Source organism: Salmo trutta, chromosome 24, assembly GCF_901001165.1.
Source record: "Salmo trutta chromosome 24, fSalTru1.1, whole genome shotgun sequence".
Lineage (NCBI taxonomy): Eukaryota > Metazoa > Chordata > Actinopteri > Salmoniformes > Salmonidae > Salmo > Salmo trutta.
This window is the reverse complement of record NC_042980.1, coordinates 6526585-6543581: the sequence shown is the minus strand read 5'-3', so window position 1 is coordinate 6543581 and position 16997 is coordinate 6526585. Positions and strand designations below refer to the sequence as shown.

Sequence of the window (16997 nt, the reverse complement as noted above, 5' to 3'; positions counted from 1 at the left end):
AAAAACGAAAGTTTATCTAATGTTTTCGGACCTCAAAAGTAGTCTAACTTCAAAATGAATCCACGTCCTTCGACATCGGTTATGTAGATCCGGCTGTCTCCACCCCAAATTAATGGAAAAGATAAGCACCCTTTCATTTGGGGATGAAGTCATATTGCTGGATCGACACAACTGATGGCCTAGATTGTGGACATATCTCATAATTCGTCTACTTTTGAGGTCTGAAAACATTGGAGAAACTTTAATTTTGGAGTGAAAGGTCCCTTTAATTAATTTGCTTAAACAACTATGCCTTTGTGTCAATACTGGAATGCATATTTGATTGAATAGTACGAAGAGGCTTACCTGTGTGCACGGTGAGCTCAGCCTTACAGGACACAGAGCCAGCCAGGTTCTTGGCTGTGCAGGTATACACCCCTGAATCTTCCGGACTTGTGTTGAGCACCACGAGGGAGCATTCGTTGTCATCATACACAAAGGTGATGTGACTACTCTCACACAACAATATATCATCCTGAAACCAAGTCACAATAAGTCACTCTGAATGTAATCTTTTTTTTTCTCATGAAAATAAACATGCATATAGTAATATGATTACATAGAATGTCAATGTTACTTGTAATTACGCACTTACTATATTAGAAACTAATTTGAAACATAATGTGGACAGTTTCCTCTCACTACAATTCAGTCATTGTTTATGTACCTTCTTACCAGCTGAGTACCTACATTCTGGTTATCAATCTTGTTAGCTATTGAGGAATTACAAGGCATGAGTATGAAATTAATAAAGGGTTCCAATGATATAAAACACTCATATGTATGTGTCTCAATTTATGCACCTTAAACCACAGGATGTCGGGAATGGGCTTGCCTTCCACGACCACAGCCAGGCGAGGCGTATCTCCCATGTGCACATCCACATCCTCCATGATTGTCTCAAAGGTTGGCGGTGCTACAGATAGGGAACATGAGAATGTGTTTGATTTGTCACAATACTCAGTATCTCGATACTTAAAGTATCATTGCAAGGAAACATGACTCAACTAAATGTCCTTACAATGTACCTTGCTGCAGCAAGGCATTTAGAAAAAGTAGCTAACTTTTTAATGGCCATAACTGTTGTTAATTATACGAGTTTCCCCTTCAAAACATTGAAAAGTGCTTTGAGCGCCTGTAAATAGAGATATATCCAAAAATCCAAATCATTATCATAATCCATCATTATTACACTCACCTGCCATTTCCACACTAAAGATGCAGGAGTCACTGCCAAACTTGTTGGAGGCCACACACATCAGTTGACCCAAGTCGCCACTCTTCACCCTCAGGATCTTCAGAGAGTGCTGGTCGTCATCGGGCATACTCATCTCATACAGCCCATGTTTGGTGGCAAGGACCACTCCCCTCCTGAACGCAGAGAACAATAAGGCAATTTACATATCCCATTGTTGGGGTATTGCTACTTTTTGGGGGTAAGAACTTTTGTTGTGTGACTGTTCCACACATTTTATTGTTTTATCCTACAGTACTTGGTATTAAAATGACATTTTTGCATATTTGCATTTTTGTGGATTCAATTGTGGTGGCGCAAACAAGAAGGCCAGCTGCAAGAGTTGATTAATGGCTCAATGTGTTGGAGCATGGTGCTGGCAACATAAAGTTTGTGGGTTTGATTCCCACATGGGTCATACACAGTGCATTCAGAAAGTATTCAGACCGCTTCACCTTTTCCACATTTTGTGACGTTACAGCCTTATTCTAAAATTTTATTTTAATAGTTTTTTCCCCTCATCAATCTACACACAATACCCCATAATGACAAAGCAAAAACAGGTTTTAAGACATTTTTGCAAATGTATTACAAATAAAAAACTCAAATATCACATTTACATAAGTATTCAGACCCTTTACTCAGTACTTTGTTGACACACCTTTGGCAGCGATTACAGCCTCAAGTCTTCTTGGGTACGACGTTATACATTTGGCATACCTGTATTTTGGGAGTTTCTCCCATTCTTCTTTGAAGATCCTCTCAAGCTCTGTCAGGTTGGATGGGGAGCTTTGCTGCACAGCTCTTTTAGGTTCTCTCCAGAGATATTCGATCGGGTTCAAGTCTAGCCTCTGGCTGGGCCACTCAAGGAAATTTAGAGACTTGTCCCAAAGCCACTCCTGTGTTGTCTTGGCTATGTTCTTAGGGTTGTCGTCCTGTTGGAAGGTGAACCTTCGCCCCAGTCTGAGGTCCTGAGCGCTCTGGAGAAGGTTTTCATCAAGGATCAATCTGTACTTTGCTCCGTTCAAATTTCCCTCGATCCTGACTAGTCTCCCAGTCCCTGCCGCTGAAAAACATAAGCACAGCATGATGCTGCCACCACCATGCTTCACCGTAGGGATGGTGCCAGGTTTCCTCCAGATGTGACGCTTGGCATTCAGGCCAAAGAGTTAAATCTTGGTTTCATCTGACCAGAGAATTTTGGTTCTCATGATCTGAGAGTCCTTTTACTGAGTCGTGGCTTCAGTCTGGCTACTCTACTATAAAGGCCTGATTGGTGGAGTGCTGCAGAGATGGTTGTCCTTCTGGAAGGTTTTCACATCTTCCCAGAGGAACTCTGGAGCTCTGTCAGATTGATCATCGGGTTCTTGGTCTCCTCCCTGACCAAGGCACTTCTCCCCCGATTGCTCAGTTTAGCCTGGGCAGCCAGCTCTAGGAAGAGCCTTGGTGGTTCCAAACTTCTTCTATTTAATAATGGAGGCCACTGTGTTCGTGGGGACCATCAACGCTGCTGAAACTTTTTGGTACCCTTCCCCAGATCTGTACCTCGACACAATCCTGTCTCGGAGCTCTACGGACCTTCAATCTCATGGCTCGGTTTTTGCTCTGACATCCGCTGTCAACTGTGTGACCTTATATAGACAGGTGTGTGCCTTTCCAAATGAAGTTCAATCAATTTAATTTACCACAGATGGACTCCAATAAAGTTGTTGGAACCTCACAAGGAAGATCAATGGAAACAGGATACACCTGAGCTCAGATTTGAGTCTCATAGCAAAGGGTCTGAATACTTATGTAAATAAGGTATTTCTGTTTAGTTTTTTTCATAAATTAGCAAACATTTCCAAAAAACTGTTTTTGTTTTGTTATTATGGGTTATTGTGCATAGATTGATGAGTAAAAAAAGTGTTTGTTCAATTTTAGAAAAGGCTGTAACGCAACAAAATGTGGAAAAAGTGAAGAGGTCTGAATACATTCCGAATGCACTGCATAGTGAATATGAGTTGAATTGTATATTTAAATGAAAAGCATCTGCTTAAAAATGTCCATGTTAATACAGTTGTATTGTATGTTGGCACCCTTGCACTTTACAATGGAGCAGGATGTTCTGTTTTCTCTTTTCAAAACTGGTTGAATGGCTATTTTTACCTTGTAGGGTCTTGCAATTTACCACAGATTAGGTAAATTCCACGTTAACGAGAATCACTTGCCTCCAACCAAATTACTTCGAATTTTGAATATTTTAGTCCAGGTCATTTTTTTACTTGAAGTGGCTGGATGCCCTTTGGGTGGTGGAGCATTCTTGATACACACAGGAAACTGTTGCGTGTTAAAAACCCAGCAGAGTTGCAGTTCTTGACACACTCAAACCGGTGCGCCTGGTACCTACTACCATACCCTGTTCAAAGGAACTTAAATCTTTTGTCTTGCCCATTCGTCCTCTGAATGGCACTTCACTCAAGGCTTAAAAATCTTTAACCTGTCTCCTCCCCATCATCCACACTGATTTAAGTGGATTTAACAAGTGACATCAATAAGGGATCATAGCTTTCACTGGATTTCTCTGGTCAGTCTGTCATGGAAAGAGCAGGTGTTCCTAATGTTTTATTCACTAAGTGTGTAACTGTACAATATTAATAGACTATCAGGTGTAGCGATCCAGTGCGTGACTTGCCTTTTCCAGATTACTGCAGCGTTGACGTGGTTCAGAGTGATAGTGATGCTGACTGACTGGTTCTCCTGCACATAGACCATGTCTGGCTTATCAATTATTACTGGAGCCTCCTGAAGATATGGACCTTGGGAGAAATAAAATCATATAAAGGGATAGTTCATCCAAATAAAGAATTTACATATTTGCTTCCTTGCCTTGTTAGCAGTCTTTGAACAAGGAGAGAGTGAAAGCCATTCTTTCATTTAGTTATTGGCCCCTGCCACCAACCAATATAAGCACTGTGCCATCGATTCATGTTGCCCTCACTTGATGGCTCATACCTCTTTCGACAAGTTGCACTGGGTCTGTGGATGGAGAGGGTTTGCTAAAGGCCTTGGTGGTGATTGACAAGACCCTGAAGGTGTAGCAGACTCCTTTGGAGCAGGAGGTCACTGTGTAGCAAGGCTCTTTCAAACTGGATGCTATGATGGTCCACTGGATTGAGCCCAGCACTTGTTGTTGGATGGCATACATCAACGTGTTGGGATCTGCAATGACAAACATATACCTTTTCAATATGTGAATGCAAGTAGACAGAGCATGACTTTGACCAGCTGTGCAGATGGCAGATGAAATGGCATTCAAACAAAATTCTATGGAATGTGTACTAGACGTTTTCCTGTATTAGGAAAATGGATGTGATAACAAAACAAAACGCAGTTTAGATGTGCTGGAACTGTTATATTCCCACATTGCAGATTTGTTTGAACCCCATTACCGATACCATCTACCCGCAGCCGCATCTTATTCAATATTCTTAAACAATAAATTATTCACCCTGGTGCTGTGCTTTCAATTTTAAACTATGACCTTGTAAATCTAAATGCAATAAAGATATATCATTCTTCATTTGTATTTTTTTTATTGTGTGCTGTTACATCTGTCTAGCAGCTCTAGCTCTTGAAATACAGGAAACCATGTCTCCACAGTCCATATTATATTGAATGATAGTAATGCTAGTGAAAAGAAAATTACCAATAGAGGGATCCAGCCTCCGGGGTTTCTTCCAGCATAGGGTTATAGTCTTACCAGTAACAGACTCTATAACTGGAGGCCCATCTGGAGGGTCTGGAAGAACGTCTGAAAATAACCAAACAGTAATAGATATATAATTTCACACTACAAGTGTTTCACACTATAAGAGGTCAATTTTAAGTGTTCATTAACCTTCATATTATACAGTATCCCTTTATCACATCCCCTACAGTAAATAGCTAAGTCGAATGCATTTGATCATAGATTTGATCTTAAGTTAAAAACACAAGGTGCCTAACACTGTAATTCAAGTTAATGGGAAATGGTGAAATTACCTTTTTGTACATTCATCAACATACCAAATCAACCGCTAGCCCCGCCTCTAAATCTGAAACAATTGGATATGTGCGTGCTCTATGGTGAAAATTCTTCCCAGTCGAGGCAAAGCAAGGCACACCTATGTAATTGCTGTGTTGCTAAAACCTATCAGATTCTTTCAGATCTACAAGAGTACCATGGGGGTAGGGGCTATAGGGGTTGATTTGGGATTCAGCAACATACTATACTCTCTTGACAAAGTTAATGAAATGTCAACTGACTTAAAATGATTATTCGGCAATATGAGGCCCATACATGCACATGACAATGGACAATGTCTTACAATGCATTATAACTGCACCAAAATGCATTATACCTGTAGGATTGAAGTAATATTATCAAAAAATCATCTGGAATTCCTCACCAGTCACATAGAGATGGGCGTAACAGGTGGCCTTGCCCACCTTGTTGGAGATTACGCTCTTGTATACCCCTCCATGGGCGTGGCAGACAGAATGGATGACCAAGCTGTGGATGTCTCTGACTGGAAAAGAGGACCACCACAGGGGTGAGTTTCTCAATGCCTTGATAGCATTAAGATAATCGTTATATCCTGCTGAAAGTGCATTGTTTGAATCCCAAAAAACATTGTTGCACTTAAACTGACCCCCTATAGTCGATTGACACACCAGTGCGTCCCCATCAAAATCTGTCAGTTTAAGCTAGAGATATCTGTTTTTTGCATTTTTTGCAATCCACCACATCCGCTGATGTCGCACTGCCGCATCTGCGGTGAAAGGTAGCAGAGCTAGAGCAGTGTTTGTCAGAACACAAGACATCTCGAAAATCTGTCTTCTCACAAAACCGTCTGTAGCGTCCGAACAGTTTGAGCTAGAAACCTATTATCACCACTCTATGGAAAGGGGAGACTCTCACAAACATGATTGTGTTCTCCGTTTTGCTGTACGACCCCAATGATACATTTCTGGACAGTAGTTTTTGCCATTTATGGATGTGTTATTCCATGCAGTTCTCTAGGCTATAGAAGTAAAGTCCAAATTCATTTTTTTATCAAATATATTGATACCTAAAGAGGTCCTACAAGCTAAAGACCTTCATCTGCATCAAGTAAAACAACACCTAGTTGCAGATGTGGGCCCTTACCACTCACGAGGACTGTTCATCGACTACAGCTCAACCATCAACACCATAGTGCCCTCCAAGCTTATCACTAAGGGCCCTGGGTCTGAACCCCTCCCTGTGCAACTGGGTCCTAGGCTTGTTGTTGCCTACCTTCACCACCTGGGCCGACCCCAGGTGGTGAAGGTAGGCAACAACACCTGCGCCACACTGATCCTCAACACGGGGGCCCAAGCTCAGCCCCCTCCTGTACTTCCTGTTCACCCATGACTATGTGGCCATGCACGTCTCCAACTCATTCTTCAAGTTTGCTGACTACCCAACAGTGGTACTATTATATCCAAGATGGCGTAGCAGTCAGAGGTCTTTGTCCTTCGTCTAATCGTGTCCCATGTATATATCTTTTCCTAACTTTTTCTTCGCATATCTTTTTTTATATTTTTCTAAACCTCAACTTCAAAATACTCTCCTGCAACCTGCCTCACCCAATGTGGTGTGGATCTGCTTTTTTCTAAAGTCTTTTTTTTTACCTGAATCGGAATCCCCCAACAGACGCTAGCCAGCTAACTAGCTACTAGCTAGTAGTCAGCTAACCACTGCTACCGGTCATCAGCTACCTTTAGCTCGGAAAGCTCTCGCCAGTTTGTACAACACGATTCAAACCAGAGCATACCGGACCTATTTTCTCTCCATATCCCCGGATTCCGACCGCAAGCTCTGAACCTTCTCACCTGGATCATCGCAGCTAGCTAGCTGCAATCTGAGTGACTATGCCTGGCTAACGTCTCTGTCCCGAAGCAAGCACCAATTAGCCTGGAGCTAGCCCATGCTAGGCCCATCTCCCGGCTAGCTGAAGAGGTCCATCAACCACTCCTGGGCTACAACACCTATTTTGCCAACTTGCCTGGACCCCTTTTACTGCCGGTACAGGGTACGGAACCCCACCGATCCTTCACGACTGGACTACCGACGTAATCTCCTCGAGGGGGTTACTCAACCGGCTCATACGTCGCGACGTCCCCTGAATGCCCATCTGCTAGCCTGCTAGCCACAGCACGCTAGCTTTCTAGAGCATATTGGACTGTTTGCTGAATAGATCTATTTGCCAATTGGACTGGACCCCTTTGCTACACGGAACCCTACTAATCCATCTTGACTGGTCTATCGACAGAACCGCACGACGAGGCTAAAACAGACTTTCCTCCATCGCGACGGCCCTTCTGCTAGCTTGCTAGCCCTGGCCTGCTAGCTGTCTGAATCCCCGTGTCTCCAGCCAGCCCAACCACTCATGGTCCCCTATAATTACTCGGATATGCATGTCTCTCCCTCATGTCAATATGCCTTGTCCATTATTGTTCTGGTTAGTGATTATTGTTTTATTTCACTGTAGAGCCTCTAGCCCTGCTCAATATGCCTTAACCAACCATTTAGTTCCACCTCCCACATATGCGGTGACATCACCTGGTTTAAATGTTTCTAGAGACAATATCTCTCTCATCATCACTCAATGCCTAGGTTTGCCTCCAATGTACTCACATCCTACCATACCTTTGTCTGAACATTATGCCTTGAATCTATTCTATCACGCCCAGAAACCTGCTCCTTTTACTCTCTGTTCCGAATGTACTAGACGACCAGTTCTATTAGCCTTTAGCCGTAGCCTTATCCTACTCCTTTGTTCCTCTGGTGATGTAGAGGTTAATCCAGGACCTGCAGTGCCTAGCTCCACTCCTATTCCCCAGGTGCTCTCATTTGTTTACTTCTGTAACTGTAAAAGCCTTGGTTTCATGCATGTTAATATTAGAAGCCTCCTCCCTAACTTTGTTTTATTCACTGCTTTAGCACACTCTGCCAACCCGGATGTCTTAGCCATGTCTGAATCCTGGCTTAGGAAGACCACCAAAAACCCAGAAATGTCCATCCCTAACTATAACATGTTCCGGCAATATAGAACTGCCAAAGGGGGCGGAGTTGCAATCTACTGCAGAGATGCTGTCTTGCTATCCAGGTCTGTACCCAAACAATTCAAGCTTCTACTTTTAAAAATCCACCTTTCCAGAAAAAAGTCTCTCACCGTTGCCGCTTGCTATAGACCACCCTCTGCACCCAGCTGTGCCCTGGACCCCATATGTGAATTGATTGCCCCACATCTATCTTCAGAGCTCGTGCTGCTAGGTGACCTAAACTGGGACATGCTTAACACCCCGGCCATCCTACAATCTAAGCTTGATGCCCTCAATCTCACACAAATTATCAATGAACCTACCAGGTACAACCCCAAATCCGTAAACACGGGCACCCTCATAGATATAATCCTAACCAACTTGCCCTTCAAATACACCTCTGCTGTTTTCAACCAAGATCTCAGTGATCACTGCCTCATTGCCTGCATCCATAATGACCGCCCCTCATCACTGTCAAACGCTCCCTAAAACACTTCAGCGAGCTGGCCTTTCTAATCGACCTGGCCGGGGTATCCTGGAATGATATTGACCTCATCCCGTCAGTAGAGGATGCCTAATTATTCTTTAAAAGTGCCTACCTCACCATCTTAAATAAGTATGCTCCATTCAAAAAATGTAGAACCAGGAACAGATATAGCCCTTGGTTAACTCCAGACCTGACTGCCCTTGACCAGCACAAAAACATCCTGTGGTGTACTGCATTAGCATCGAATATCCCCTGCGATATGAAACTTTTTAGGGAAGTTAAGAACCAATATACACAGGCAGTTAGGAAAGCTAAGGCTAGCTTTTTCAAACAGAAATTTGCATCCTGTAGCACAAACTCATAAAAGTTCTGGGTCACTGGAGTCCATGGAGAATTGTCCATGGAATAAGAGCACCTTCTCCAAGCTGCCCACTGCACTGAGGCTAGGAAACACTGTCACCACCGATAAATCCACTATAATTGAGAATTTCAAAAAGCATTTTTCTACGGCTGGCCATGCTTTCCACCTGGCTACCCCTAACCTGGTCAACATCTCAGCTCCCCCTGCAGCAAACGCCATCGATAAAAGATAATACTGTGCTGTCAGGGATTTCTTCGTCGTTTGACGATATAGCGAAATCATCGTAGGAAAAAGATGACCAATATGCAGCAGAGTTGTGATAGTTCATTTTGAACATTTAATAAACTCAAAAACGAACATACAAAAATAACAAAACGAACTCACGATTTACAGACAGTCCTGTTAGGCTCACTCACGCTAAACAAGAAACAATCTCCCACAATTACACAGACAAACACACCCAACTAATATAGGACTTCCAATCAAAGGCAACACCACACAGCTGCCTTCAATTGGAAGTCCACCCCAATTAACCAAACATAGACATACAACTAACTAGATAAACATAGAAATACGTACACAAGGAACAGTGCCCAAAAACCCCGGAATACTTAAATCAAATGCCCTTTTAGAAAAAACACCACCCCTAACCACATAAAACAAATACCCTCTGCCACGTCCTGACCAAACTACAATGCCAATTAACCCTTATACTGGCCAGGACGTGACACTACCCCCCCCCCCCCCTTAAAGGTGCTAACCCCGGAAGCACCTTAAAAAAACAACAACAACAACAAAACAAAAATTCCCCCCTACTAAAGGGAGGGAAGGGAGGGTGGCTGCCGTCAACGACGGCACTGTGCTACACCCCCCCTCCCCAACCCACCTATATCTGGAGTTGGCTCCGGTTCTGGCCGTTCCAGGCAGTCGGGCCACTCTGGCAGCTCAGGGCAGTCTGGCCAGTCTGGCAGCTCGGGGCAGTCTGGCAGCTCGGGGCAGTCTGGCAGTTCGGGGCAGTCTGGCAGCTCGGGGCAGTCTGGCCACTCTGGCAGCTCGGGGCAGTCTGGCCACTCTGGCAGCTCGGGGCAGTCTGGCCACTCTGGCAGCTCGGGGCAGTCTGGCCACTCTGGCAGCTCCTGACTAGTGGGTGGCTCTGGCGACTCTTCACTGACGGGCGGCTCCGGCGACTCTTGACTGACGGGCAGTTCGGGCTACTCTTGACTGACGGGCAGTTCAGGCGACTCTTGACTGACGGGCAGTTCTAGCGACGTCGGACTGGGATGACGCACTTGAAGCCTGGTGCGTGGTGCTGGTACTGGACGTACCAGATTGGGAACACGCACCTCCAGGCTAGTGCGGGGAGCGGGAACAGGACGAGTCGGACTGGGCTGACGCACTTCCGGGTCCGCACGAGAGACAGGAGCTGGAAACCCAGGGCTATGGAGGCGCACAGGCGGTCTTGATCTTACCTCCTGCACAACCCGTCCTGGCTGGATAGAACTAGTAGCCCTGCACGAGCGGGGTGCTTGTACAGGGCGGACTGGGCTGTGCAGGGGCCTGATGGTAGCCGTGCGTAGAGCGGGAGTTGGGTAGCCTGGTCCTCGGAGGCGTACCGGCGACCAGATGCGCTGCGCAGGCATCCTCCTACCAGGCTGGATGCCCGCTCTAGCACGGCACCTGCGAGGGGCTGGAATAACGCGCACCGGACTGTGCGTGCGTATGGGTGAGAGTGCGCTCCTCAGCGAAACATGGCGCTCTCTACCTCATACGCTCCTCCATATAACCACGAGTAGCTGGCTTCCGGCTCTTCCTAGGCCTAGCCAAACTACCCGTGTGCCCCCCCCAAAAAAATGTATTGGGGGTGCCTCTCGTGCTTCAATGCCAGTCGTGATCCTCGGAAACGTTCCCGGTCCTTACCAGCCATACTCCATGGGCCCTCTCCGGCCATAACCTGCTCCCATGTCCATCTCTCCCGTTTGTCCAAATCAAAATTCCTCTGCTCCTTCCTCTGCTGCTTGGTCCTGGTTTGGTGGGAGATTCTGTCATGGCTGTCGTTGGAAATGGAGGACCAAAACGCAGCAGGTATGTGTACGCTCATCTTGACATTTATTAACTCAGAATGAACACACCAAAACAACAAAACGAAACGAACAACGAAACAGTCTTGAAAGGCTCACTCGGCAAAACAAGAAACAATCTCCCACAATTAAACAGACAAACACACCCAACTAATATAGGACTTCCAATCAAAGGCAACACCACACAGCTGCCTTCGGAGGGCCTGTTGTCCGGACCTCTGGCTGTCTCTATAGGTATGCCACAGGGTTCAATTCTCGGGCCGCCTCTCTTCTCTGTATACATCAATGATGTCGCTCTTGCTGCTGGTGATTCTCTGATCCACCTCTACGCAGACGACACCATTCTGTATACATCTGGCCCTTCTTTGGACACTGTGCTAACAAACCTCCAAACGAGCTTCAATGCCATACAACGCTCCTTCAGAGGCTTCCAACTACTTTTAAATGCAAGTAAAACTAAATGCATGCTCTTCAACCGATTTCTGCCCGCCCCCTCCCGCCCGACTAGCATCACTAATTTGGACGGTTCTGACTTAGAATATGTGGACAACTACAAATACCTAGGTGTCTGGCTAGACTGTGAACTCTCCTTCAAGACTCACATTATGCATCTCCAATCCAAAACTAAATCTAGAATCGGCTTCCTATTTCGCAGCAAAGCATCCTTCACTCATGCCGCCAAACATACACTCGTAAAACTGACTATCCTACCGATCCTCGACTTTGGCGTTGTCATTTACAAAATAGCTTCCAACACTCTACTCAACAAATTGGATGCAGTCTATCACAGTGCCATCCGTGGGGATGAGAGGTTATTTTTCTGCCACCACTCCGCCAGGGCTCTCACCACCTCCTTGTAGGCTGTCAAGCCTTTTTATTTATTTATTATTTGATTTCACCTTTATTTAACCAGGTAGGCTAGTTGAGAACAAGTTCTCATTTACAACTGCGACCTGGCCAAGAATAAAGCAAAGCAGTTACTTTTTTTTAAACAAATTGCATATTTATATTCTGGATTCTTGACATCGGTCACTCTAATATATCTACTGCTGTACATACCATTCTTAGTATATATTGTGTACATAAATCTGGTGTATGTACAGTGTATTTCGAAGGTATTCAATCAATCTACACACAATACCCCATAATGACTAATCAAAAACAGGTTTTTAGAAATAAAAGAAAAAATATAAAAAAATATCACATTTATATAATTATTCAAACCCTTTACTAAGTACTTTGTTGAAGCACCGTTGGCAGCGATTACACTTACAGCCTCAAGTCTTCTTGGGTATGACGATACAAGCTTGGCTCACCTTTATTTGGGGAGATTCTCCCATTCTTCTCTGCAGATCCTCTGAAGATATGTCAGGATGGTTGGGGAGCTTCGCTGCACATGTCTTTTCAGGTCTCTCCAGAGATGTTCGATTGGGTACAAGTCCAGGCTCTGGCTGAGCCACTCAAGGATATTAAGAGACTTGTCTCGAAGTCACTCCTGTGTTGTCTTGGCCGTGTGCTTAGGGTCGTTGTCCTGTTGGAAGGTGAACCTTCGCCCCAGTCTGAGGTACTGAGCGCTCTAGAGCAGGTTTTTTATCAAGGATCTCTCACTACATTGTTCCATTCATTTTTCTGTCAATGCTGACTAGTCTCACAGTCCCTGACGCTGAAAAACATCCCCACAGCATGACGCTGCCCCCACCATGCTTCACATTACTGATGGTATTGGCCAGGTGATGAGAGGTGCCTGGTTTCTTCCAGAGGTAATGCTTGGCATTCAGGCCAAAGAGTTCATCAGACCAGAGAATCTTGTTTCGCAGGTGCCTTTTGGCAAACTCCAAGCAGGCTGTCATGTGCCTTTTACTGAGGAGTGGCACTCTACCATAAAGGCCTGATTGGTGTCGTGCTGCAGAGATGGTTGTCCTTCTGGAAGGTTCTCACATCTCCACAGAGGAACTCTGGATCTTTGTCAGAGTGGCCATCGGTTTCTTGGTCACCTCCCTGATAAAGTTACTTCATCCCTGATTCCTCAGTTTGGCTGGGCGGCCAGCTCTATGAAGAGTGTTGGTGGTTGCAAACTTCTTCCATTTAATAATGATGGAGGCCACTTGGGGACCTTCAATACAGCAGAAATGTTTTGGTACCCTTCCACAAATCTGTGCCTTGACATAATACTGTCTCAGAGCTCTATGGACAATTCCTCTGACCTCATGGCTTTGTTTTTGCTCTGACATCCACTGTCAACTGTGGGAACTTATATAGACAGGTGTGTGCCTTTCCAAATCATGTCCAATCAACTGTATTTACCACAGGTGGACTCCAATCAAGTTGTAGAAACTTGGAAACTGGATGCCACCAATTTCAATTTCGAGTCTCAAAGCAAAGGGTCTGAATACTTATATAAATAATTTAAATATTTCTTTATAAATCTGAACAAAAATTCTAAAAAGCTGTTTTCGCTTTGTCATTATGGGGTATTGTGTGTAGATTGATGAGGACATTTTTTTATTTAATCCATTTTAGAATAAGACTAATGTAACAAAATGTGGAAAAGCGGAAAGGGTCTGAATACTTTCCGAATGCACTGTATACGTATATGTGTACGTATAGACTGCATTTGGATTACTTTTACGGTGCTATTTGGGATGTTAATTGGTTTCGTTCCGACATTTCCTAAATATATTTTTTAATTGTTATTATTATTTGTGTACTTGCTTGACATTTTACTGCATTGTTAGGTCCAAGTAACATAAGCATTTCGCTTCACCCGCTATAACATCTGATAAACTGTGTACTCCACCAATACAATTTGTTCTTATTTGATGAAGTTGCAGTTTAACTTATAGAACTGGATTTATAAAATACCAATCTCAACTCACACTGTGTCATTTTCCTGTCCTCCGTGCTGTCGATTTTCTTGCCGTTGTGAAACCACACAATGGTGGGGTATGGCAGTCCAGCCACCTTACACTTGAGCACGGTCTCCTTGCCCTCGATCACGTCCAGGTCGTACAGGGGCTTGACAAAGTCAGGCATGGTGAAGCGCTCAACCTCGTAGTCTGGCACCTCGGGCTCCTCCGGAATGGATGGCATCTTCTCTAGCTTTGCCCTTTGGAGGGAGGGAGGGAGGTGAGAGAGAGAAGGGGGAAGGGAAGGAAAGTTACTATTGGGAAGACATGACCCAAAACACACCCGCAACATGTTTGTAGAGTCAAAAGCATAATGTAGTCATTGCGTGCAAGGATTGCGATTCCAAATAATAAAAACATTTGATTACTTATACACTATAGTCAATTTGGCCAAATACTTATAATTTCTTTAAATTGATACATAAGTAATTGTATGTCTAAATGGTAAAACATATGAATGAAAACACCCACAAATAAAAGGTGACATTCTGTACTAGAACAATATATTCATAACTTTATTTAAAATCCTAAATACTGAAGTACAGAGCCAAAATATAAAATGTAGCTTTTCCAAATACAGTACAGGTACAGTGCCTTTGGAAAGTACTCAGACTCCTTGACTTTTTCCACATTTTACCCCATAATTACAAAGCAAAAAAAAATTATAATAAACTGAAATACCTTATTTACATAAGTATTCAGACCATTTGCTATCAGAATCGAAATTGAGCTCAGGTGCGTCCTGTTTCCATTGATCCTCCTTGAGATGTTTCTACAACTTGATTGGAGTCCACCTGTGGTAAATTCAATTGATTGGACATGATTTGGAAAGGCACACACCGGTCTATAGAAGGTCCCACATTTGAGATTGCACGTCAGAGCGAAAACCAAGCCATGAGGTCAATGGAATTGTCCATAGAGCACCGAGACAATATTGTGTTGAGGCACAGATCTGGGGAAGGGTACCAAAACATTTCTGCAGCATTGAAGGTACCCAAGAACACAGTGGCCTCCATGATTATTAAACGGAAGAAGGTTGGAACCACCAAGACTCTTCCTAGACCTGGCCCCCCAGCCAAACTGAGCATTCGGGGGAGAAGGGCCTTGGTCAGGGAGGTGACCAAGAACCCAATGGTTACTCTGACAGAGCTCCAGAGTTCCTCTGTGGAGATGGGAGAACCTTCCAGAAGGACAACCATCTCTGCAGTACTCCACTTATCAGGCCTTTATGATACTGTAGAGTGGTTAGACAGAAGCCACTCCTCAGTAAAAGGCACTTGACAGCCTGCTTGGAGTTTGCAAAAAGACACCTAAAGGAAAGGACTCTCAGACCTTGAGAAACAAGATTCTTTGGTCTGATGAAACCAAGATTGAACTCTTTGGCCTGAATGCCAGGTGTCACGTCTGGAGGAAACCTGGCACCATCCCTACGGTGAAGCATGGTGGTGGCAGCATCATGCTGTAGGGATATTTTTCAGCAGCAGGGACTGGGAGACTAGTCAGGATCAAGGGAAAGATGAACGGAGCAAAGTACAGATTGATCCTTGATGAAAACCTGCTTCAGAGCGCTCAGATCTCAGACTGAGGCAAAGGTTCACCTTCCAACAGGACAACAAACCTAAGCACACAGCCAAGACAAACCAGTCGTGGCTTTGGGACAAGTCTCAGAATGTCCTTGAGTGGCCCAGCCAGAGCATGGACTTGAACCCGATCGAACATCTCTGGAGAGACCTGAAAATAGCAGTGCTGCAACTCTCCCCTTCCAACCTGACAGAGCCTGAGAGGATCTGCAGAGAACTTCCCAAATACAGGTGTGCCAAGCTTGTAGCGTCATACCCAAGAAGACTCGAGGCTGTAATCACTGCCAAAGGTTCTTCAACAAAGTACTGAGTAAAGGGTCTGAATACTTAAGTAAATGTGATATTTCAGTTTTTTATAATTTAGAAATTTCCAAAAATATCTAAAACCAGGTTTTACTTTGTCATTATGGGGTATTGTGTGTAGTTTGATGAGGGAAACAAACAATGTAATACATTTTAGAATAAGATTAACTAAACAAAATGTGGAAGCCAAGGGGTCTGAATACTTTCCAAATGCAGATGAAGGATCTTAATTTGACCCACTTTGCTACAGCAGGGAAATAATCCTGTAGCAACAGGAAATGTGAATTATTATGTGTATTATATTTAATGGATAATTTTTGTTGGAGTCTCACATTTTAAAGTGGAAATTACAAACTTTAGAAGCCTTTTTGGTAACACTTTACATTACGTTGCCCCTTTTTACTATGTAACTAACACAGTAATAACTGTGTAAACAGAGTAGTTACATAGTAAAACCTATGTAATTACATGTTAATAGGGTTGTTCCGGAATCATTTGTTAAACAATTGGAACAAGGAATATGTAATTACGCATTCACTTGCTGAAGGTTATTCCACATGTGTAAATACTGATGTTATTACACATTCTCTTGCACCACTATGTAACTAATGTTTTGTAATTACACATTTGAAAGTCACCTGTGAATTACCATGTTAATAACTCAAACCAAAATATGACCTTGTTACATGTAACTACAAGGTGCCACAACCATCAAATCGACATGCAGGGTTGGGGAGTAACGGATTACACGTATTCTGTTACATTACCAGCAAAAAATACTGTAAATCAGATTACAGATACCTTTGAAAGACTTGATGATTACTCTGAGGATTACTTTTAAATTCAGAAAGGATGTTTGAGGATTTTTTGTTGTTGACACTTCTCTGTTTTCTCAATGACATTTAAATCAGCATTGAAAA

The 16997-nt window shown here is 43.8% G+C and overlaps 1 protein-coding gene across 3 annotated transcripts in view; it reads right to left on the bottom strand.

The window, feature by feature from the left end:
• spegb (striated muscle enriched protein kinase b) overlaps positions 1 to 16997 on the bottom strand; it is a 125450-nt gene that overhangs the window by 32802 nt on the left and 75651 nt on the right. For all 3 annotated transcript variants that reach the window (XM_029710821.1, XM_029710823.1, XM_029710824.1), the window contains 8 exons: positions 14165 to 14394; positions 5704 to 5823; positions 4962 to 5066; positions 4268 to 4474; positions 3948 to 4071; positions 1238 to 1410; positions 843 to 955; positions 346 to 514 (listed from right to left, as the gene is read on the bottom strand). In XM_029710821.1, the coding sequence (XP_029566681.1) occupies positions 346 to 514; positions 843 to 955; positions 1238 to 1410; positions 3948 to 4071; positions 4268 to 4474; positions 4962 to 5066; positions 5704 to 5823; positions 14165 to 14394 (1241 nt within the window). The remainder of the gene's footprint in view (positions 1 to 345; positions 515 to 842; positions 956 to 1237; positions 1411 to 3947; positions 4072 to 4267; positions 4475 to 4961; positions 5067 to 5703; positions 5824 to 14164; positions 14395 to 16997) is intronic.